At 41.3% G+C, this 22757-nt stretch overlaps 3 protein-coding genes across 4 annotated transcripts in view; 1 reads left to right on the top strand and 2 right to left on the bottom strand.

Annotated features, from left to right (window-relative positions):
* The window catches only part of kcnq1.2 (potassium voltage-gated channel, KQT-like subfamily, member 1.2), a 167350-nt gene extending 164577 nt beyond the window's left edge, over positions 1-2773 (top strand). For both annotated transcript variants that reach the window (XM_085164476.1, XM_085164475.1), the window contains one exon: positions 89-2773. In XM_085164476.1, coding sequence (XP_085020602.1) covers positions 89-235 — 147 coding nt within the window. In that variant the 3' untranslated portion in view covers positions 236-2773. The remainder of the gene's footprint in view (positions 1-88) is intronic.
* An 8040-nt stretch (positions 2774-10813) lies between these two features.
* On the bottom strand, positions 10814-15238 carry cdkn1bb (cyclin dependent kinase inhibitor 1Bb). Its single transcript, XM_085164487.1, has 3 exons — positions 13775-15238; positions 13446-13564; positions 10814-12145 (listed from the first exon to the last, which is right to left on the bottom strand). The coding sequence occupies exons 1-2, from the start codon at positions 14214-14216 to the stop codon at positions 13452-13454; spliced, it is 555 nt and encodes a 184-aa protein (XP_085020613.1). The 5' UTR covers positions 14217-15238; the 3' UTR covers positions 10814-12145; positions 13446-13451.
* Positions 15239-15443: 205 nt separating this feature from the next.
* On the bottom strand, positions 15444-20718 carry yars2 (tyrosyl-tRNA synthetase 2, mitochondrial). Its single transcript, XM_085164477.1, has 5 exons — positions 19853-20718; positions 19114-19281; positions 18801-18956; positions 18334-18504; positions 15444-16333 (listed from the first exon to the last, which is right to left on the bottom strand). Exons 1-5 carry the CDS (start codon positions 20638-20640, stop codon positions 16174-16176), a joined length of 1443 nt encoding a protein of 480 aa, XP_085020603.1. The 5' UTR covers positions 20641-20718; the 3' UTR covers positions 15444-16173.
* Between the last annotated feature and the right edge of the window lie 2039 nt (positions 20719-22757).

The raw sequence follows: 22757 nt of genomic DNA, 5'->3' as shown, positions 1-22757 counted from the left end.
TGCAGGTCTACACTATACTTATGTTGTGAGTGTTGATCTCAGAGGTATTCAGCTAACCTAACCCGTTTGGTTTTTTTGCTGCTGTCAGATCCATCAGATGGACAAGAAAATGGACTCGGTTCTACGGATCCTGTTGGAGCAGTTCCCACCCAAAGTAGAGCTGACATCCAAGCCCTCTATCCGCAGGGTGACCATCCAGAAACGGATGGGTGGCAGCACCGACGAGGGCCCCTGATGTTGCAGAGCGGCTCACGTTGGCTACGATGATGTCATCACCAAAGGACAATTAAAGGAGCAGGAGTTCACATAAACAGCCTAACCCCTTATGTGGGGACTTAATAAGGGGGTTCAGTCTTCCGAAATCACCCGTCCGCCCACCCTACCTCTATTCCTTTCACAGTTCCAAATTTTCAAATTAACTTTTGACCCTTGAGAAGAGAACAACTTCTAATTGTCCGCTTAACTGTGATTTTGGACACAAGGGCAAAACAACCACTCGAGTGGGATTGATGTGTGGAAAGCTGACTGACTAGCTGACTTCTTCCTTAGGGTGTTTGCTGGCTGTGTATGAGTGTTTTGTTTTGTTTTTTAAGTTTTCTCAATGTAGCTTTGTCTTCTATACTAGTCAGTCTACCCCTGCAGCACAGTCATTCAAGCAGCGACATGCTGCATGAATTTATTTCACTACATTAGCCCTCATAATCGCACTACTCTGTGATGTTAATTTATGTGTGGCCTGTCAGTGAGCTGCATTCCTCTACTGCAAATATTATTCCAAAGCTAACTAACCCCGTAATGAAGTCGTAATGCAATCAAAGCCCTGAAGTTCCCAAAGACATAGGAAAAAGAAACCCAACTCAAAGTCCAGCCATGGTAGAGGAATTCCACAAATCCTTCTGATTATCTTGGCACCACCAATGCCGAGCACACAGTGGAGTTATATCCATAGATACATATCCATCTCGCCTAGCTGTACTCAAACTGTGGCAGGTGTTTGTTTGTAGTGATCGAATAACACGAGGAGGGTAGATGGTTTATCTGTTGACTTTTTCCTACGTTGGGACCGGAGGGCTGGAGTGGAAGAAATGAAGCTAACCAAATGTGTATGGTCCAGGCTGGGTGGCTAACATGGTGCTGATTTGCAGCTGTGTTAGTGATAATAAAACAGTCAAACCTCTGAGACAAGATCGGACACTGTACAGTCAGGAGTTGAGGCATGATCTGTGTGCTTGCTCTGGGTTTTTCTGTAGGTATCAAGCTCACGCGTTTTAACCTTACACCACTGCTAGGATTCTGCAGGACAGCTTCTGTTACCCTCGTCACGGCGTTCCCACTGCTGTATTGAATTTGAGATAAATTTGCTCTGATTATTTTTTTCTCTCCTCAGCTAATTAAGTGTCGAATTCGTGGTAAGGAGAGATTTCTGTCCATAACCAGGTAGTAAAAAAAACACAGTGCAGAATTTAAACAGAACGCTTTGAGGAGCTGGAGTGCTAATTCTGTGTGAAAGGTTTTTGGGAAAAGTCGGCTACTACCGAGGGCGATCGTCTGAAAGATAAAGACAATGCTCTCATTTTGTTTCTACACTCACATTATCTATCTGACAGAGGCCACTGAGGCATGGAAGAAGTAGAAAATAGAAAATAACTCAACTATGGAGCTGTAGTATGAAAGGCCTCCCATAATTATAGCATGCACATTCCTAAAAAGACGAATGCACACACAAAAAGAAGGGCGAACAAGGGAAGCAGAAAGCTCTTTCTCTGCACAAATGTGTGTTTTCTTCTTCTTCTTTTTTTGCAGTGGTTAAAAATGTACTATTATTTATTATCTATTACCTAAAGTGGGTGTAATTCTTCTCCTGTACAGTTTTATAGAAGTTGTAAATAGAAACATTGCCTTATTGTTCTGTATTTATTATAATGTGTAAAAAGAAAAAAGATCAGCCTGGAATATGTCTGCTTGTCTGATTGGTTTAACACATGGTGAGGTTCCTGTTGTCCAGATGGATGGAAATGATTGTAAATGATACTCTCACACACCCTGTGCACTGTAGCTCTGCTGTAAATAATAAAACTCCATTTCATTAAAGCTCTGCCCTCCTGTCTTAGTTTGGGAGAATTTGATAATCTCATCTATGCCCTAATATAGTTTATAGTTATATAAGCGTATAGTTTTTGTTGTTGTTGTTGTTTTAAGCTAGTTCTTTAAACATCAAGCCAAGAATGGGTCGAGGTAAGTCACGAGCTGACGTTTCCATCCAAATAAAATGTCTCCAAAGCCTCATTTCACTAAATTCCTTTTTAAGCTCCAATCACCACTAAGGAGGAAGAGAAGGGGGAGAAAAAAAACATGACACTTTCACTGTACCTACTTTGAACTTCAATATTCCATAACCCATTGAGCCAGGCATGCAGAGGAAGAGGGAATGCATCTCGTATTACCACTCAATTATATTTTCCTTCAAAGGCCAAAAAATACTGGGGATGTCCCAAGATCAGCACACTTGTGCATTTAGAAAGCGAGAGAGAGGCTAGAAGAAGGAGGCAGGGTCATCCTGGGGGAAGGGTGGGGAATGGGCAGAGTAAAGTGGAAGAAGGAGGAGATTCAGGAGAACAGCGGGGGCATAAGTGACCTTATGTGAGGCGGAGAGCAGGGGCATTTTCAATTTACCAGAGGGACTACGGGGCGTAGTGCTCCGCTGCTTTTTGTCCTCCTTTGGTTTCTATCACTGCTAGGGGATTTTGGCAGAGAGAGTGCTGGGGGGGGGGGGGGGGGGGGTAAAAAAAGGAAAGAAAGCGAGACCCCATGGCTAGCTCCGTCTGCAGAGGCTGCTCTGTGCCTCCCCGTGCTGCTCTTTCATCTCGAGACTAGACAGAGAGAAGAGAGAGAGAGACTCCCACTTCAAAAGGCAGTTTGATCTCAGAAGTACACAGGAACGCAACTAAAAGAGGATCTGAGGAAGCAGTTTAAAAGGAGAATATAAGGGGCACACTGTCACAGACGCTGGACAGTGAAATCTGGCAGTCCTGGAAAAAAAAACTCTGTGCAGAGGAGGAATTCAAGGAAGATCATGACCGGACTCTGAGCTGAATTGATGATCCGTGTCGACTTTGATCCCGCCTCCCGACAGAACCTCATCATGCAGCTGAATATGGCCCCGTACAACACAGTATCTCAAATCATACAAAAGACTTGCAGTATATTATGTGCTTTGTGTCTCAGACATATACAAATATCTGAGGATGAGCATGATCTTCTAGAATAGTGTTCATTTAAAGTAATACGATCTAATGGAATTAAAATAAAATTCCTGCTTACCCAAATCAGGGTCACCAGGGCAGGGGGTAGCCTATCCCAGCTGTCACCCTGGACAGGTTGCCAGTTTGTCACTGGTCTAACACACAGAGACGGACAAGCATTCCCACTCACAGGCAATTTAGAATCACCAGAATCATCCTAACCTCATACGTCTTTGGACTGTGGGAGGTGTCAGAAATTTAAAAAATTCTATCTGTTCAAGCAACTGAAAACTTTTAAGAGGGGGAAAACAAGCACACTGAAACCCGAGGTTAGATTCATTACTCCCTCATATACTTGACCACGAGGGGCACTTCCAGCGCGGTGGTGGTGGCCGGTGACTGGGTGGTGGTTTTCATGCTGGGGCGGCTGGTGGTGCATGTAGGCCACCTGTCTGTAGAGGCCCAGCAGCGCTATATGAAAGCAGATATGTTTCAACAGGTGTGCGTGCATGTGTGTTTGTAGTGTATCTTTCAGGATTGTGACAAACAATGTCCGCAGCAGCTGATGCCAGCCACTCTGTCAGGAGTTGTCACTAAATAAATGAGGCCAACAGTTGCCTAGAGGGCAGTTGCTGTAGTTCCTTGCCCTCCCCCACCTCTCAGTCACCAGAGAATATTTTTTGACCTTTAGCATAAAATTTTCTTGGTGACCTAGTCAAGCTGTCATGAAACGCCTGATGTATGCACCCCTGTGATCCCATTAGAGTACAGCCTTTTTAGGAAATGAAAGGGGTTGCTTAGAAGAATAATTTTCATATTCACATTCATATTGTGTTGTAGAATGATTACTTGCCAAAAAAGTAAATAAAAACAATGCACGTAGCATAGCACATAGCAGATAGCACCTCTCTTATTACTTAAAAATGTTATAAGTATGATGAAGCATGCGTAAATAAATAAATAAATAAATCTATCAACAGAGGTTTAAGCACATTACTAGATAACTTGGTGCTAGGGACTTACGCAGTTTCCCAAATATCTAGCTAGCTTAGGCTAGCTTAGCTTAGCAGTTTAGCAAGAAAACAACTACCGCAAAAAATATATTAATGCCATTTGGAAGGTTTTTTTGGTATGGGTTGATGTGTCAGTTTTTACACTAAAGATCACTCTTGTATCGCCCAAACAAGCTCAATGCCCGGTTTATGTGCTATAAAAACTATGTTCCACACTGTATTCTTCAACAGCTACACTTGCTTCACGTGCTTGACTTCATTCTTTAAATGTTTTAAATGGTAAATGTTCTAAAATGTTCCTTAGGCAGATTCTGCAGTGCAAACATCTCACTTAGCAAAGATATTAAGACTGCCAGTAACACTAAATGAGATACTTTCATTGCTATATATAGCTCACTTACTGCAAATACATGCATATTATGTTAACTGGTGATTCCAAATTGGCCAAAGGTGGAAGTGCAAGGCTGTACCCTCACACGCAAGATGGATAGCAAAATGGATAGCTCTTACATACTGACCCTTTAAGTACTTACTTGTTTCTATCTTTGCGTTGCAGCTGTGCATTTACATAAGTGATCCCATAATTATTCAGTTGGTCTGTAGGCTTTTCTGCATCCTTTTATTCCTAACTGACAAAACCGTGTTGCTAAGCCAGCTTTCGGAAAAGGAACAGATACAGTATGCCCTTTGACCCCTGTTCTGTTTGGTCCAAGCAGGGCAACATTGCCCCATGGGATAATAAATCAACCAGAGGCTAAGAGGTTAGCTCGACCCACTCTGACCTTTGGTCTTATGAGATTTGCCTCAGCCATATGTCTGTGGCTCAGCAGCGGCCCGCCCCTTGCTGTGACCAGAGGAAGGCCGAGCAGCCAACAACAACAAAAGCTCGGATCAGCCCTGTTCAGATCCAAAGATGTGTCTGAGCCGCTCAATTTCACGTCCTGGGTCCAGCCAGTCACAGAAACTCCGCCCAGGGCTGGCTCTGGTAATTGTGACTGGAGGTAATGCGTTGTTAACGGCTGCTGCAGATTCGAGGCGATGTCCAGGCACACTTCCAGGCCGAAGGTGGTGTGTGGGTGGGATGGAGTGGGGATGGAGTGGGGGCGGGGGGATTACTTAGGTCATATTATTGGGGACTTTTCTCCAGACAGGGAGAGAATTCCTGGCTGCAAAGCAGAAGGATTTCAGCGGTGCGATGGGGTTTGGCCAGCCAAGGCAGAATGTCCGGCATGGTGGACAGCTGCGCCACCGAGCTACTGTAACGAGAGGGGTGGGGGTGGGTAGTTGTTGTTGGTGGTGTATTACTGTAAGACAACACATATTCTAAAAGCTTTGACCGTCACTTCATTGGTATGTTTAGATGCTCTGAAGTAATTTTGATTAGCAAGAGGAAGTGAAAACACAACATGAACACCAGAATTATTAGAAAAAACTTGCCTTGCAGTTCTTTGTATCGTGGTTTCACAATTAGACACAATTTCACAGACACAAATGAGGTGTAGTAGACACAGCTTCTGTTTAGGTATCATCAAATGTCAGTCACCCTCAATTTAGTATCATTTCTATTGTACGACCGTAGCAAGCTGCAGAAATCCCAACACTGTCATTTGCCGTGAGTTAAAATTGAAAACAGAGTGGAGAATTGAATTTTGTGAAGTCAGTGTAACACATCTACAGCTGTGGAAAAGCAAAAGGTGGGTTTTCATATGGTGAAAAATCTGCTTTTCTCATCAAGGTCCGTGTTGAGGAACATGCTCATGCATTCTTATGACAGCAATCTTTTCAACACCATAACAGAACCGTGTAGTGTGGAGGCCCCGTGAGCCTCCTGATGATGAGGGCAGCAGAGAAAGAAAAAAGAAACTCAGAAAGGAGGTTACAAAGAAGTCTGGGTATACGGTCATAAAATGTGGGACGCGTTATCGCAAGTGAAAAGTGGAAAGTCGATGGATTTCTGGTTCGACTCCAAAGCAACACTGAAGACAGTTTTCCACTTGGTGTCACACTTTAACCAAGATCAGCTTGGTGGATGGGATCTAATTTGATGTATACTGTGGTCCGTGCTGTAAGACATATTTTGAGTGACTGAAATTATTGCCACATACAGTTCTTCAAGAGTTACACAATGTTGCATCATATGGAAATATTTTTGCATCATGTCAAGTACAAATCGCGACCTAACACACCCATGCTGCAATCGACTGTGTTCAAAGCTCTTCTGGCTTGTTTACACACAGTTACTGTACACATGTGTAGTTTTCCATAACAACTATACATTCTTTTGGGGTTGGGGGTGGGGCTTAAATCTCTCGTACAATCACATGCTCTTTCACCTCAGTGAACTTCCACATATCGCTGCACACACATTTATTCCTTTGGTTATTTATGGACTGACTTACTCCTTTTACTAAAGGTTAGCAGATCAACCCAAGTGTCAGTATTATCGATACAAACGCCGATATGGGTATCAGATCAATACTAGTGCGATAGGATCGATACTTTGTTTATTAAACATTAAAAAAAAAAAGATAGACATCATGAAAAATGTCTGAAACCTTTTGTGGGATTTATAGTCTATACCAAATTTAAGCAATAGAAGTTGACCCAAAGTGTTTTAGAGACAGGCACATTGTACACTCCAGGTCTCCAAAGAACACAGTTTCAAAATACATGAAAAGTTGAATGGTGTGTTTTGTTGGGGAAATCTTAAGAGCTTTACAGTTTGATAACACCATTGTGTGAGATTCCTTGAGGTCAATGAAAAAGGATCTGACATGAAACTGATGAGAGGAAAGACTGTGCTCTGCACAGATGTTTCAGCGGGAAGAGTCGTCTCTATTTCTCAGCCAAATGCATCCAAATACACCCCTCAGCATTCCTGACAGGATTAGTGCGCCAGGTACTAGCCACTGGTCAGAAGCGACTGGGAGAGGGAAAGAGATAAAGAGAGTATGAGTGAGCATGCAGCACAGTCTGTTTGTTTTGTGCGTCTAATGCTGCGTGCTTTAGCAGATTTCAATTGATAAGAGATAAAGGCTCTTTGATGGGCTGCAGGTGTGCTGCTTTAATGAGCATTACCCCCCACCCCAATCCCACCCCGCGCCCCAAACTCCCTCGCCTTTCTGCCCCCCCAAACTGCGCCGCAGATGCACATCTGCGCATCTGTCATTCAGAGCTCTGCAGTATCTCTGACCTCTTAACCTCTCCTCCCTGCCTCTCATTCACGCTAACTCTGCAGCATGCAGCCTTTGCATACGACACCAGAGTATGTGACATACTGAAGTTCTGACAGTGCATCTGCTATTCAATGAAGTCGTTTCCCTGTATTGAAACAGCCCTTCCTTGCTCAATTAATCAAATTCAGCAGTCCAAAAAAACTGTTGAAATTCCATCCCGGGCTGCAGCAAACGCTCAGCTAGTAAAGCAATTTGTATGCTTGCAGACCTTTAGAAACTACACTGGAGAAACCAAGAATCAGACACAGAACGAGACAGAGAGATAAATGTAAGGTGTTTGTTTGTGGCCACTTGCTTTCTCCTTATTCACAGCCTAAGGTGCCAGGGGAACAGCTCAATGACGTACGTTGTGGCCTGGGCAGGAAACACAGGGAGGAACTTGTGGCTTTATATTAAGTGCTGGGGCGCTTAACAGGAAAAGATAACCTGTTTCTGTTGATATAGCAAGGAAGTGTGAATTCTTGGCACATGCAAGATGTTGCAGAGAGGAACAGGCCAACGATGCCTTCCACATCTTTGATTGACTGGCTTACAGGAATTTCCTCGAACTCAGTGCGTTTTTTGTTTGGGTGGCTGTGCTGGAGTGTTACAGGAATGTTTTCTGGGACATTCCCGTTCTTGCAGAAAAGGTGTTTCCGACGCAGAGCTGGATGCTGCTGCGTCACAGCGGTCGAGGTTTTTACTGACCTTTTGAATAAGGAACCCTGTTATTCCCTGTCATTTAGAATATATATATTATTTAAGTGTTGATCCAATAGTTTAAACATTAGATTACATGAAATAGTAACAGCATAATAGAAGTATGCTACAGATAAGGATGCTCAAGCTGTTATACAATTTATAGATATCTATATGAGAGTTTTACGAACAGTGTAGCATTTGGGAAATGTGTGCAACTGTTACACCAGCATTGTACAAATATACTTGAAGAAATTTGAAAAATGCACCCATGTAATAAAAGGCTGGTGTGAATATGTGGAATGATGTCAGTCTTATGCATGCAAAAACACCTGCGACTGTGGCATTTTCCTGGAAAATAACCCCAACAACAAAAAACTCTTTTGCCATTTTTTTTTAATTACATTTCAGAACATGTCCCTTGAGTGCCTCATTACAGCACTTTGCTTTTAAATGATCACCCTGTCAAAATCCCATTAAAGCTAATGCATTATGATAATAAAAAACTTATGTGGTATTTCATTCATCATACGTTTATCAGTATCACGTATATAAGTGACACTGATGTACACTGAGTATTACAGATTGCCTGAAACACAGTACTTCCCCTCTTCTGCTCCATCCAATCAATCACTCAACCAATCAGGCACCCAGTCAGCCATTCAGTCAGTTAGTCAGCCACCTAGTCTGTCAGTCAGACACCAAGTCAGTCAGTCAGTCTGCTGTTTGGGTAGGGTGGAGGCTCATAGACGGGGCCTTTGTTTGAGCAGAGAAGCCCCAGACACAACAGTGGCCAGCCCTGGGCCCTTACAATGGCTGTCCACACAAAAGCCCAAACACTGGGACAATGGGACAAGCTCAGAGTGGGGGTGCATGGCTGAGCTGAGGTTACCCACCTGCACACTTCAGGAGTGGACCCACCCCCACACACTTTTATCGTACCACACCACTCACACCCCACCAACTCTTAGGCACACTCAAATGCACAGCCTCCACCCATCCAGCTTTAAAATGCTCTAAGCGCAGGTGTCTTCCTGTGCTGCTGACACAAGAAGGAAGCTGGGAAATTCTGTGCAGTGAAAACACTTAGTGAAGTTACTAGAGGTCAAAGAGCATCTCAGCACAGGTTAGGGCTCCACTTTTAGCATACATCACTCAGAGTGACAAGAAAGCTGAAAAGTACAACATTAAGAAGCCTCTGTTTAATAGAAAACACCAATTTATTTGGAGTAGGATCACTGAGTCAGTTTTCTACTGAGTTTCAGACCCACAACAGCCAGATTCAACAACACTTACTCTGAGCAATTCTCTTTATATTATTATTACTATTATTATGAAGTACTGGATGAAAGTTGGTGTACAATGGCACATATGTGTTGCCTGATAGCACCTGTAAGAACACCTTTATTTTATGTTTTTCATGTTTCAAGTGGATTACTGTAGGTGATTTAATTACAAAAAAAAAGCAAATTATAATTTTGACTGATTAAAGGTCAAACCAAATCAATACCTATGTGAATTGATTTATTTTAAACATATAAAAGACATACTTATGATTTTTCAGTTCGAAGATTAAAATGTATATAAGTACAATACTGAGCTTGTGTGCACATTGCATTGTACACATTCAAAAAATTACTTGAAATAAATCAAAAATCTATAAAAAATAAAATTTTGATGAATTTGATATATTATAGAAGACATGTATGAAAGAAAAGTTTTCAAAAAAAAAATCACTCTGGGTCTTCCAGTTACACACTCCCTTATTTTCTTACACACACACACACACACTTTTTATAGACACAGACAGATGCAACTAAGTCCATGTAAATAGTGAAAAAGAAAAAACAACAAATGGTAATAAAAAAAAAGCCTAACAAAACAAAAAACCTGACTTGCCTTGTTTTACTTTGCATTCAAAAGACTGTTGTACTGAGATTAAAAGCAAATGAAAGCCTTACCTATAAATTACTAAATGTTACTGGCTGCAGCGAGTGGTCTGCTTTCCCCACTGTCTTTTTGATTGGATGACTAAAGTGTCAACCTGCTGCTCATAGTGCTGATGGAATTATATTGGGAGTGTCACAGTATTATTTCAGGAAGTCCACCCACACAGCTGTTGCAAATACTTTGTACGTCCCAGTGATTTGGGGAATGAACAAAACAAAAACTATTTTCATGCTATTTTTCTACAAACAAAGTGTGTAATTTACACTGAGTGTAAGAAGGAACCACAACTCATTTTTTTCTTTTTTAATTGATTGCAATACATTTTATAACCACACATTAAAAAATGCACATCAAATATTTTACCAGGCTCAGTTTGCAACCTTTATAAGAAAAAAAACAAAACACTACCAAAAATATGGTTTTGCAAAATAAAACAATTATAATAAAGTAAATGCCACTTTGGATAACCGTAATCAAAAACCCATATTTTTTTATTCTACATAAAAAAAAGGCTTGACATAAATAAGTTAGTATATTTCTCAGTGTTTTTACAAAATTATGTACAAAAGGTACATTGCAAAGATTTACATAATACACAGGCATGGTGACTGCATTTCAGAGACGAGCTGTTTTCTGTCTCCATTTAGGTGTACCCTGGTCTTTTTCAAAAAAAAAAAAAAAAAAAAAAAAAACCCAACAAAAAAAACAAAAACAAAAAATAAAATAAACCACACTTCAGGCAAATAAAGGGAAGCTTTTAGATGCTCATGCGCATCCTCAGCAGGCTAACATTGATGAGAAAAGTACAAACATCTCTAGGTTATCACAAAGTAACACAATGTGAAGTCAATTGAAGAGCACAAGCGGTGCTGGCAAACATATTGATGCAACCATGTATTTGGTATTGTAGGACATTCAACCCTTTAACAAAAAAAAAAAAGAAAAAAACCAATACCCCTCACAAGCCTTAATGTTCATCAAACAATAGGAACAGTCAAAGAGAACTCAACCTGTGCAGTTTGTATAGTCTTTGTCCTTCAATATCTGAGTACCTCGCAACTCCAGAGCGTGGGAGGGAAAAAAAAATAAAAAATCTTATTCCAGGATTCAGCTGATGCTACAAGCACCTCAATTACAAAATAAATATCAAGGGACTTAAAGACTGTCCTTACACAAATATTACACTTCGTCCTGTTAAACTAGATCGTATAGGAGAATTTACACTTGGTGACACTAGACTGATCAGAAGGGGGGGGGGGGGGGGGGGGAGGGAGGGAAAAAAAAAAAAAACAAAAAAAAAAAAACGCTACATTTGTACCATTCTTCAATGCTGAGTTAGGAAGATGACGAGGGAAGAAACACTATTAAGAAACTGTAAGAAGCCAAGATTTTTTGTTTTAAATGTAGCAATTAGGGACTGTGTCAACACCCACCCCCACCAAAAAAAATAAATAAATAAAATTAAAACAAGAGAACAGCATTTTGGAAACATTTATCAAACATTGCAATTCAAGTCAAATCAAAATTCACACCGTTTTACATAAAGGATTTCTTTTTAAATCATAATGTCTTATGTGCTACATATGGAGAGAAATAATATATGTTTATATATTTATATATATATTTTTTTTATTTACACACAGGTAGTTAAAAAAAAAAAAAAAAAAGGAGCAAGAAAGTAAATTAAACCTAATTGCACACTGCTACATCGACTGCTTTTAGAGGCAGTAACTTTTAATTAAGTGCCAAAAAAAATTTAGTGTTTCTATTCAGTGCTTCAACAGCGTCCTCCCCAGTCTTCAGGAAGGTTGATATGTTTCTGATGCTGTGGAGATCCTCTTCCAAAAAAACAAAACAACCCCCCCACAAAACAAAACACTAGACTAAAAGCAAAAAAAAACCCAAAAGAAATTACAAAAAACAAAACAAAACAAAAAAAAACCTAAAACAAAACCAAAAAACAAACCAGCCAACACTGAGGTTTCTCCATGTTAAACAAGGAGGGGGGAGGCATTCATCTTCAGTTCTGTGGGACAAAACAGATGAAAGGAGAAAGAAAAAAAGAAGCATAAGAGGTTGTAATGATGACACTAATGTGGGCATTGTGCAACAATTTCTGCAAACAAATAAATGAATAAATAAAATAAAATTACTTAGTGTGGTCTATGGGGTAAACCTCAGAGCAGCAGGAGACCTGGATGAACTAATCCGTTTTGTACATGTATTAATACATAAAGACCTACCTGAGGAAAAAACCCCCAAAAAAAAACCTGGTATAGTTTTACATTAGCACACCAATTTAACCATGAAAAGATCTGAAAATGCCTATGAGACAGATAGTTTGGGGGTATTTTTTTGATTTCTACAATTTAAAAAAAAATAATAAAAAAATAAAATGCATTAAATAGAAGTGACCACCCCCCAGCTTTGACAGTTGACATCCTGCCATAACAATGCTGATTTCATGCCTATTGGACGTTGCCCTGGCCAATACACACACCCACACACTTGCTTTCAGACCTGCACGACTCTTCTGCACACTCTCCACCGGCAGGGACAGATGTGTGTTGTAACGTTAGTGTGCAACGCGTGTGCAGCACTGCACAGAGACCAGCCCCTTCCCGTCCCTGCTCTGCTCTCAGTTGCTGACGTGTTACACTACTACACTGTTGTTCAGCACTTGTTGTTTACAAGTTTCGACGGAAACTCAACGGACTCACCGTGTCAGACAGCGGTTAAATGTTAAAGATCTTTAAAATGTACAGGCATTATGTGTTCGTTTTTCCTTCCCCTGTTTCACCTGGATCGCAGTGTATCGACAGAGCTCTCTGTGTCCGAGTGGAAAATTAAAAACCAAAAAAACAACCCAAAAAACAAACCAAAAAAAAAAACCCCCAACAACCTTACGAACCCCTTTTACTCCCTTACGTTTCTGTCCCCGCTCATTAATGAATGAGACAGACTGACAGCACATTTGAAGGGCGTGCACAAAAAGTATGCAGACTGTCAAAGCTGTGCAACATCCAAATCTTATTTAAGTGAACTGAAAGGGTGTTTAAGCTGAATTAGAATGCCTCCTAATGGTTTAAAAGCGGTATCAATTTTTTTAGTAAACGAATAACCAGATGTTTTTGCACATTTACTCGTTTTCCAAAGGTACCCCCCCCCCCCCCCCAGTTGGGAGATTGAGTAGCCAGTAAACAGCCTACTGTAGTTACACTATGCACAGACTTTTATTTATTTATTTTTTGTTAAGAAATCTTTGCTTTTCTTTAAGGAAAAAAATATGATTAAAAAAGGAAAAATATTGCATGAACAGTCTTTACCTTTTCTCACGTTTTCCTCTTGGGACTGGTCTTTCTGGGCGTGTGCTCTGCAGAGTGACTCCGACTTGGACAACTAACATCTGAGCTGCTGTGTGACCTCTTGCTCGGAACAGGGGAGTCTGCAAAAAGCAAAAAATAAAAATAAAATTTCGTAATTTCTTAAAAAAAAAAAAAAAAAAAAAATAGTGGTATAACCCCACTCTTTACATTGCTTTTTGGGGCCATGATTTTCAAAATTTTATTTTCGGTGCACAGATCAATACGCGATCAGCTGCGTTGCTCAGAAACAACTGTGATGTAAACGGGTTAAACTGGAGCGTATGTAGTACCGTGACACGCGTGTCTTTTCCTCAGCGCTGTACACTGTTCCGTGCACTCCATTTGCCCGTCAGCCCTGTCGGGATCTTCGCTCGGAGGCACCACAACACAACTGTGATTCCCGTTAAGATCCACATTGTTATTCCCAGTGGAGCAGACGCCTTTCTTTGTAAGCGGCTGCCGAGTGTAGAAGCCCGGCAGGTCTCTGCAATCCACTAGTTTCCACTCGAACCTGGAGTTGGCCCTCGGCGTGTCAGTGGCGAAGTCGAAGCCCCAGTGGTCGGAGGCGCGCTCTTCCAACTCCCGCAAATGTCCCTTTAAATCCCTCTTTAACTCTTCGTGATCCACCGAGCCGAAGAGGCTCCTGCAGGCTGACGGTTTCGGGTGTTCAGACAGCCGTGAGTCCGTCCGCTCCAGCGTCGGGCTCCCGTTTGAAAGTCGAACATCTGACATTTTTCTCCAGCGAAACACGCAATTTTTTAAAACAGCCCGGAGCGTCCAGTTTTTCACGAGGAGGGAAAAAACAAACAAACAAAAAGGCAGCACACGCACACAACACTCAAAAACAACGGTTATCTCCTCGTCGCTGAGAAAGCTCCAAAACAAGCGTAAAACGCGTTATGCCATGCATACGTCGGAACGCAGACGCGAACAGCCGCCGTGTTGTGAAGCCCTGCGTAGTCTCATCAAAACAAAGTGCTCAGGAACTGAATGCGCTCTGTCAATTTTGTCCCGTAGCGAGAGAAACTGCAGACAACCCTTCTCTTTCGCCCAATATGGCGAAAGGTTGATGTGGGGGTAGGGGCATGATTGACATGCTGAGCTATTTAAATTCCCGAAGAGGTCGCTCATTGGTCAGAGTTTTTAAGCCCGCCTACTTTTCTTAAGGTGGACCGGCTAAATTAAGCCGCTCTGATTTCTTTTTTTCTCTTTTTCCCTTAAAACAAAAAAAATATGAACGTGTGAGTGTCATGTATATATGTAATTCTGTATTTAACGTATAATAAATAACTGTGAGTGGGGGAAGAGGATGTACAAAAAAGGTCATTGATAATAAATGTTGTCATGGCTGTGCCAAATAAGAAAAATTATAATCTTTGAAATAAAAAAATAGCATAACAAATCATTCCTAACAGGTGCAGAACAACTAACTTAAAACAAAAAAAGAAACAAAAATTTTGTGCCAATCTGGCTAATGTGTATCTTTATGACATGCCATTTCCACCAATTATCTGCACCTCAGTGGTTAAGGTCAAGGTCAGCACACATCAGACTGTCCACACTGCCACCAGAGCCCAGAGCAAAAAAACAAAAACAAAAAAACACAGTGCTAAAAAACCATACAGTATCAGAAGTCAGCAAATTTAGAAATTTTTTTTTTTTAAAAAAAGAAGAAGCCAAAAGTACTCAATGCTAAAGTTTTTTCCCCGACACCTCAGGAAAAAACTTGGCAAGTTCGCACAAATCCCTAGCGTCATCCAAATCCCATTAGAAATTACCAATAAAAAAAGAAAAATATGGAAAATTTTAATTTTATGTTTTTAACCCTAATCTGGAAAAAAGTAGGCAGGGTGTGCAAAAGTACAAAGCAGTGATTTCTAAATTTACACTGACTCTCATATTGAGGACACTAGATTAAATGTTTTGATCATTACCTGCAAGGAGGAGGGATCTGTTAGAAAAAAAAAAAACAGTAATCTGCTAAAAATGAGCAGATGTGTTGCTTTCAACACAAGTCAGGTCAACAATAATGTACAAATCCCTGCTTTGAATTTAATTTGAAATTAATAGTCCAAACTTCTTTGTTTCTTATTTAAGGCTCTATTTAAAAATGTGATCTTCAAGCAAAAGTACTGTTTGTTTTTAAATTTATCAAGCTTTTTTTTTCCAGCTTCTTTTTCTTTATCGTCCAAGTTTTACACTTTTCCACTGAAGGGGAAAACAGAAAAACAAAAAAACAAAACAAACAAAACAATAGTGATGTCAAAAAAGATGCTCGCCTCAGGTTCTGATCAAGATTAAACAAATTGGATTTGCTTAAAATAGAAGCAAGCAACCTGCAAGAAATGATGCAATTTAATTTTACTGTGAGCAATTATTTACTTAAGAGGTCACAGCAGGCTATGTGCTGCAGCTGTGGCTGCTGGCTGGCCACCATTAATTCTGGGGCAATGATGCCCCCTAGTGGTCATCACACCGCCTCTCAATATCCATACAAAGTAAGCAGGAAGCAATCGTGATATCAAACGCTTTTAATAGAATAGTTTTAAATAAACATTTAATCTGTACATACACATATTTATATCCAAAAAAAGGGAAAATGATCCTTCCTGACTCTGCTGAGGTGTAGTCGCCTACCTTCCCAGTTAGTCCATTATAACATAGTGGTCTCCTGCTTGATAAGGCACCGTCAGAGGCTAAGCCACTTGATAATGTAGAAGTTCTTCTTGCCCACTCTGAGCAGTGTGAGTCCATTAGCCAGGATGTGGAGTTTGGGGATCAGTACCTGCTCCGGGTTGTCTGTACGTGTGTGGTTGATCCACACAGCTCCATCTGAAACCATTTGATACCTGCACACAAACATTTACACCATCAGTTAGGACAGGGTTTCATCTTTAAAAAGAAAATCTAAAAGTCACATGAAAAAGAAAGTACACCCTGTATTCTTCCATAGGAATTTAGTGAGTGAGGAGGATCCAGGTGCTGCTAATCAAATGGACTTAACTGATCTACAAGTGTGAGCACCTCTATAAAGGTTTTGGCAGTTTACTGGTCTGAGGCATTCGGGCACATGTTAACATAGTGCCAAGGAGGAAAGACAGCAGTGGCTTTAACAAGGTCATAAGGTCAAATAATTTCAACTCCATCTCTGTACAGTCAGAATGATTATTCACAACTTGGAAACATTCAAGGCAGCTATCAATCCTCAGATAAGTGCACATCCCAGCAAATTCAGCCCAAGGTCAGACTATGCAATGTTCGGAGAAACTCCAAAAAACCCAAGAGATACATCACAGACAGTAGAGGCCTTTGTTAGCATTTTTAAATGCGGAAGTTCATGATAGTACAATTAGAAAAGAGTTAACAAGTCTTATTTGGAAATGTTACCAGAAGAAAGCCTCCTCTCTCCTTAAAAAACAAGCAAGCTGTCCTTTGAATAAACAAGACCAATGTGGATATATACTTGACCTTCACATTTGGAGTCAAACAAATACAGCAAATCACAAACACCTCATACTGACTGTCAAGCACGGCGGTGGAGGGCTGATGATTTGGGTTCGTTTTGCAGCTTTGCATGGCTCGGGTAGTAGCCAGAAGAAGGAAACAACATACTTTTCAACAACATTTTTGAAAATATGTTAATCTGATCATGACATTTTTATGCTGGTAAGCTATAATTATGACACATTTAACTGTTTACATGTTGCAGGGCTGTTGCTACATTATACACCTTAGATGTGGCAGTTATCTTGGCTGTAACTACATGACAGCAGAGCTAGAATCAAAGAAAACGCTTTTGTTTTCTACAAAAGAAGCCTTTTGAAATGTGGCGGCGTGAGTGTGACTGGTTGCTATCGTTGCACTAAAGGCACACATCAAACTGTTACATGGTTACAGGCTGTAGGGGCAGCTGCAACCCAGCTAACACAAGCAAAACCTTTATGCTTATTTTTTTTTTCAGGAAACCAGCTTATGAAATTTGACTGCGTGACCGTGACTGGGTGTTATCGTTACACCTCGGACACAAAGAAGTTGTTGTGGCTACCTGTGAGGGGTATCAGTGAAGAACAAAGAGACCACAAACTCCTGCACCTGCTGCAAAAAAAACACTACTCTTCAGCACTTGTGTGCTACAGCAGCGGTCCCCAACCTTTTTTGCGCCACGGACTGGTTTCTGCCCGACAATATTTTCATGGACCGGCCTTTAAGGTGTCGCGGATAAATACAACAAAATAAAACTAGTACCGGTACCGAAAAAAAGAAAATTTATTCATAACACACGTGAAAAGACCAAGGAAAACCGAGTAAACGATAAAAACGACAACAAAATAACGCTGAAAACCGATAAAAACCCTGAAAACTATACATTTCACACCTGAGTCTCAACTCTCGCGGCCCGGTACCAAACGACTCACGGACCGGTACCGGTCCGAGGCCTGGGGGTTGGGGACCGCTGTTCTACAGGATAGAAATAAACTAGATGTAACAGTCAACTCAAAAAGGTTCAGATGTTTTTCATTGAAGATTTTAGCTTCATTTACTAAAAAAATAATTTGGTTAACAAAATTCAGCGGGCTGCATGCTGAATTTAGAGGATAGAAACAAAGTATCGATCTTATCTTGCTACTCTCGTTCTGATACAAATACCAACTTTGGTATCGGTGCTATCGACATTTGGATCAATCCCCCCACCTCTATTACTCAGAATGTGTAACTGCATTACACACCATACACAAAAGATTACACTGTGGATCTCTGGGTGCATGTATGCTCACACTAACAAGCTCTATTAAATCACTACATACCACTCTGGTACTGCATTAAGATAAAGGAGAACTGGGGTGCTTACCCTCTGGGACCCTCAGGGATGGCGCCGACCTTGCGGCAGGCATCTATAACAGTTGTCCCCGGCTCCAGCAGCAGCTCATGGAAAGGTGCCTCCCTGAAGAGTTCCTGAAGCTCCTCATCACTCATTTCCTCCAAGGCTTGCACGCTGCTGTGATAAAGTGTATTGGTGCATCTGCAATGACGACATTAAATATGACCATTCTGTCCACATGGAAGACAGAGGACATGGGCAGCCACAGCAAACAAAGACTACAGCAATGAGCACTGTATAGTTAAGGATTTGGAATCTTCCTCTTACTGTACTGCAGGTATAACATTTTCCACTTTTTGGCAGAGCATAGTCCTGCTGTTCTAAACACAATGCACTTTGACTCTAATAAGTTACAATGTAAAAGAGCTGTAGATGAGGATTCAAGAAAATAAAATGTATAATTTAAGGGAATAAACACACAGACGATCCATTCTTACCTCTTTGCAGTCTCCAGGCCCTCCTTTCCATGCACCAGTTTTGTCACTTCAGCAGCCAGCCTTTTGTGGGCGAGGCGTTTACTTGGATCTTCTCTCTGTTGCTCCATCAGTTTCTCTACCTCTGCCAAAGTCAGAAAGGTGAACAACCTCAGATACCTACGAAAAAAAACAGCCCACACAGTACACCTCAGCATCCTATGACTGTGCACCGAATACTTACTTTCGGATAAAAACAGGGTTGCGATGAGATGTTTCTGGATATTGCACTTTCATTAAAACTCAACAAACATGATCAGCCTTCACTTCCACATACCCTTCCACACTGGCATCAGGCTGCCTGAGAAAGAACTGGTAGAGTTCAAAGGGTGACGTCTTATCTCTGTTGAGCCACACTGCATTGCCTGCAGTTTTCCCCAGCTTGTCCCCGACAGTGCTGGTAACTAACGGGATGGTCAGGCCGTACACCTCCTCGCTGCTTACTCTGGAGAAAAAATAAAGTTTTCAGTGTTTCAAGGCAGCCTTCAGGGTAAATCTGGCAGGCATGTGTGTGTTTTGGTTGGTAGAGAGAACATCAAAAAAAAAAAAAAAAAACAACCCAAAAACATCTTGGTGGTATAATTGGGTGTAGAACTTAATGTCTCAATGTATGTATGTATGTGCATCTAATGATCAAGAATATATAGTGAATTTGCAGATTTTATAATGGAGTCTGACATTATACTACATGCAGTGTTTATCCACACGAAAATAGCCTAGTCCTGTTTCAAGAGGGTGTCGTGCTATGTTGGGATGAGCATTGTACATGTGTATTTACTTGGACCCAGACAACGAAGACCTTGGATGAGAAGAGAATGATTTCTAAATTAGATTGTGGATGTAACAGAGAGCCAATGAAGACAAGCCAAGATGGGAGAAATATATCTCTGTCTTTCTAGTCCCTGTCAGTACTCTCACTACAGCATATTGGATCGACTGCGGGCTTTTCAGGGACTGGTAATTATGAATTAATTAGCCCAGTACTGTAACAGTAGTGGGCTTAGAAAAACATTTACTTGTGAATGTACTCATGGCCAGACATCAAGTTGCCCAGTTGGTCGGTGCCTCCAAGCTGAATCTTGCAGCCGTATATTTGGTTCAGGTGGTGGAAGTCATAAGCTTGGAACACCTGGTAGGTGAACTCTGTCAGGCTCATGCCCTCGGCGCTCTTTAGCCTGGACTGCACGCTGTGGCGGCTGAGCATGGTGCCCATCCTGAAGTGTCTTCCAGCCTCCGACAGAAACCCCACCACGCCCCAGTTCTTATACCAGCTCAGGTTGTTTAGAACAGTCACGGTTCCCAGCGGCCTGGAACCGTCGTGAAAGTGCAGCTCGTGGTTGGTGAAGATCCTCTGAATGCTCTCCCGGATGCTGTGGGTGTTCGCCTCCACCACGTCCGCCGACAGCTGCTCCCGCTCGCTCGTCTTCCCGCTCGGATCTCCGATTTGTGCAGTGGCTCCTCCGAGCACCGCGATCACATGGTGTCCGGCGCCTCGGAAGTGCAGCAGGCCGATGAGAGCGAGCAAGTTCCCCACATGGAGACTGTCGGCTGTGGGGTCAAATCCGCAGTATACCGTCTGAGCACCGGACTGAAGCAGCCGGGGGAGCTGGTCTTGGGCTGCGTTTTCTGGGAATGAGTCTTTCAGAACGCCGCGTTTGTGCAGAGAGAGAAGCAGCCCGTGGTGCGCGGAAGAAGAAGAGTGGAATTTAGACCTGCATGTGAGGCAAAGAGTGGCAGGCCCGAGAAGATTACAAGATCCACGCCGCCACACATAACAGCAGATACCCACCATGGACGCAGCCATGTTGGACAATGTGACAAGAACACGGAGGTGGAACTGAGTAGAAGCTTGGGTTGTTTGGTAGGAGCAGAGCGCCCTCTGGTGCGGTGGTTCTCAAGGAAAGGCTTGGGTGTACTACCTGCAGTTTACATATACTCATCGTGGGCATGAATGCTGTGGTCAGTTTGGACTTTTAATGATTTCTTTGAGCTATTTCCCCCTCTGATGGGCAGGGAAGCAAAACAACGAAATTACTTTGCTTGGACCAAGAGTGTTCATCTTTAATATGCACACAGAGGAATTTAAAGTTATAGGCTCTTTCAACAGCCTCTTTGTTGATGTACACAGGACCTGTGTCTGTTCTCTTAGACCATAGGTGTCAAACTCTGGCCCGTGGGCCAAATTTGGCCCGCAGACTAATTACATTTGGCCCGCGAAGCCATACCAAATTACTGTTAGAGCTGGCCTACTGGTATTATACAGCTAATATATATATTGTTTAGTATTAAGCTTTGCTTGTTCCATATTCAGTTTTTCAGCAAAACGTGTTTGAGTCCATAAGAAAAGATTAATTCTTATATCTGTAGGAATAAATATATTTCATCATCATCATCATCATCATCATCATCATCAACTTTATTTATAAAGCACTTAAAAAACAACCACAGCTGACACAAAGTACTGTACATTGGAACTGTAAAATAAAATTACATAAGATATAAATAAAAACCAAATAAAAGAAGAGTGAAATCATTAATTAAATAACTACTTCAATTAAAAGAGAAACTAAGTCTCACTGAGGTTAAAAGCCAAGGAATAAAAGTGGGTTTGAAGACATGATTTAAAAGTGGACAGTGAAGGGGCCTCTCTAACGTGCATATTTCAATAAATATTAAGGTTAGCCCGCGACTTTGTTCCAGTTTTGAATTTTGGCCCACTGTGTATTTGAGTTTGACACCCCTGTCTTAGACGGTCTGAAGTCCACCACAATCTCCTTGGTTTTGCTACCAAGGAGACAGTGTGTGTGTGGTGAGATTGTTGGTGGTGCATCGCGCCATTAGGTTCTGCACTTTATCTCTGTATGCAGTCTCATCATAACTGGAGATCAGGCCAATGACGGTTGTGTGATCTAATGGTGTTTGTCACATGGGAAGGTTGACAGTCATGGATGAATTGGGCATAAAGAAAAGGCTCAGCAGGAAATCCAGGGTTCTGCAGTTTGGACTACCAGTTTGCTGGAGTCAACAGTTTTAAAATGACCCACAGGGTCAAAAGTATAAATACAGCTCATCTAATATGTGGTTAAATGTCCCTCAGCAGTCTTGCTGATGGCACCTTGGTTTTGTATGTGCACATCTTGGTGTCGTTAAGATGCATCTGAACTCAAACCTAGCTCTGGTTTAAAAAGTAAACAAGGCAATGTCATAATAAAAATAAGTTGCACTACTAAAGTCTGAACACACGATACGTAGCAGATTTTAAAATCACTTTATTTTTAAATCCATTCAATCTCAATTTGTTTCATCGTTTAAATGACTAAATATACATTCATCAAACATTTACAGTATTGTTATCAAGCCACAGTACACATTAACGACACATCGAAAGGGAGACTCCGTTGTCTCTTTGCATGACACTACAGCCACAGAAACAAGTTTAACTCAGGAGAGAAAAAAAAAATCACGTTTCTAAATCCTATAACTGCTGCCCCAAGTAAGCCCAAGTTTTTCTTTTCTTTCTTTCAGTTCTGGAAAAACAAAAATAAAGGTAATCTTAATCTGTATTGTTGTTGGTGTATGCGTGTTGTAAGGCAGAGCATTCTATACTCACTCCAGAGTGAATGAGGAAGGGAAAACAGTACTGTCCTATATCCTGAGCTAGTTCAACAAAGGAAGACTACGATTCCCTGATAAAAGTTTACAAGTCCCTTGACAGTTCAACACACAAATAAGACATTCTTAAGGGAAAGCTGACTTTGCAAATTTACATGACATCTTGTTGACATTTTGAGTTGCCTTGTTGATAAAGTTTCTAGCAGTTTTTTTTTATGTTTAACATTTAAAAAGTCTGTATTTTTGAAAAGCAAATCCTTCACTGTTACAGCCCAGAAGGGTGCACATTGTATAGAATGTACAGTGACA

The sequence above is a fragment of the Neolamprologus multifasciatus genome, chromosome 7, assembly GCF_963576455.1.
Source record: "Neolamprologus multifasciatus chromosome 7, fNeoMul1.2, whole genome shotgun sequence".
Taxonomy (NCBI): Eukaryota; Metazoa; Chordata; class Actinopteri; order Cichliformes; family Cichlidae; genus Neolamprologus; species Neolamprologus multifasciatus.
Note: the sequence above shows the minus strand (reverse complement) of the source record. Positions and strands in the feature narration are given on the sequence as shown.

Excerpts from the sequence above, each read along its gene's own strand:
- cdkn1bb (XM_085164487.1), bottom strand. The coding sequence starts at position 14,216 with ATGTCAGATGTTCGACTTTCAAACGGGAGCCCGACGCTGGAGCGGACG. Across the intron at positions 13,565-13,774 it reads GAAAAGACACGCGTGTCACG|ACTCCCCTGTTCCGAGCAAG; the intron begins GTACTACATACG and ends TGCTTTTTGCAG.
- yars2 (XM_085164477.1), bottom strand. The coding sequence starts at position 20,640 with ATGGCTGCGTCCATGGTGGGTATCTGCTGTTATGTGTGGCGGCGTGGA. Across the intron at positions 19,282-19,852 it reads GGCCATGAGTACATTCACAA|AGTAAGCAGCGAGGAGGTGT; the intron begins GTAAATGTTTTT and ends TTTTTTCTCCAG. Across the intron at positions 16,334-18,333 it reads ATCCCTGAGGGTCCCAGAGG|GTATCAAATGGTTTCAGATG; the intron begins GTAAGCACCCCA and ends GTTTGTGTGCAG.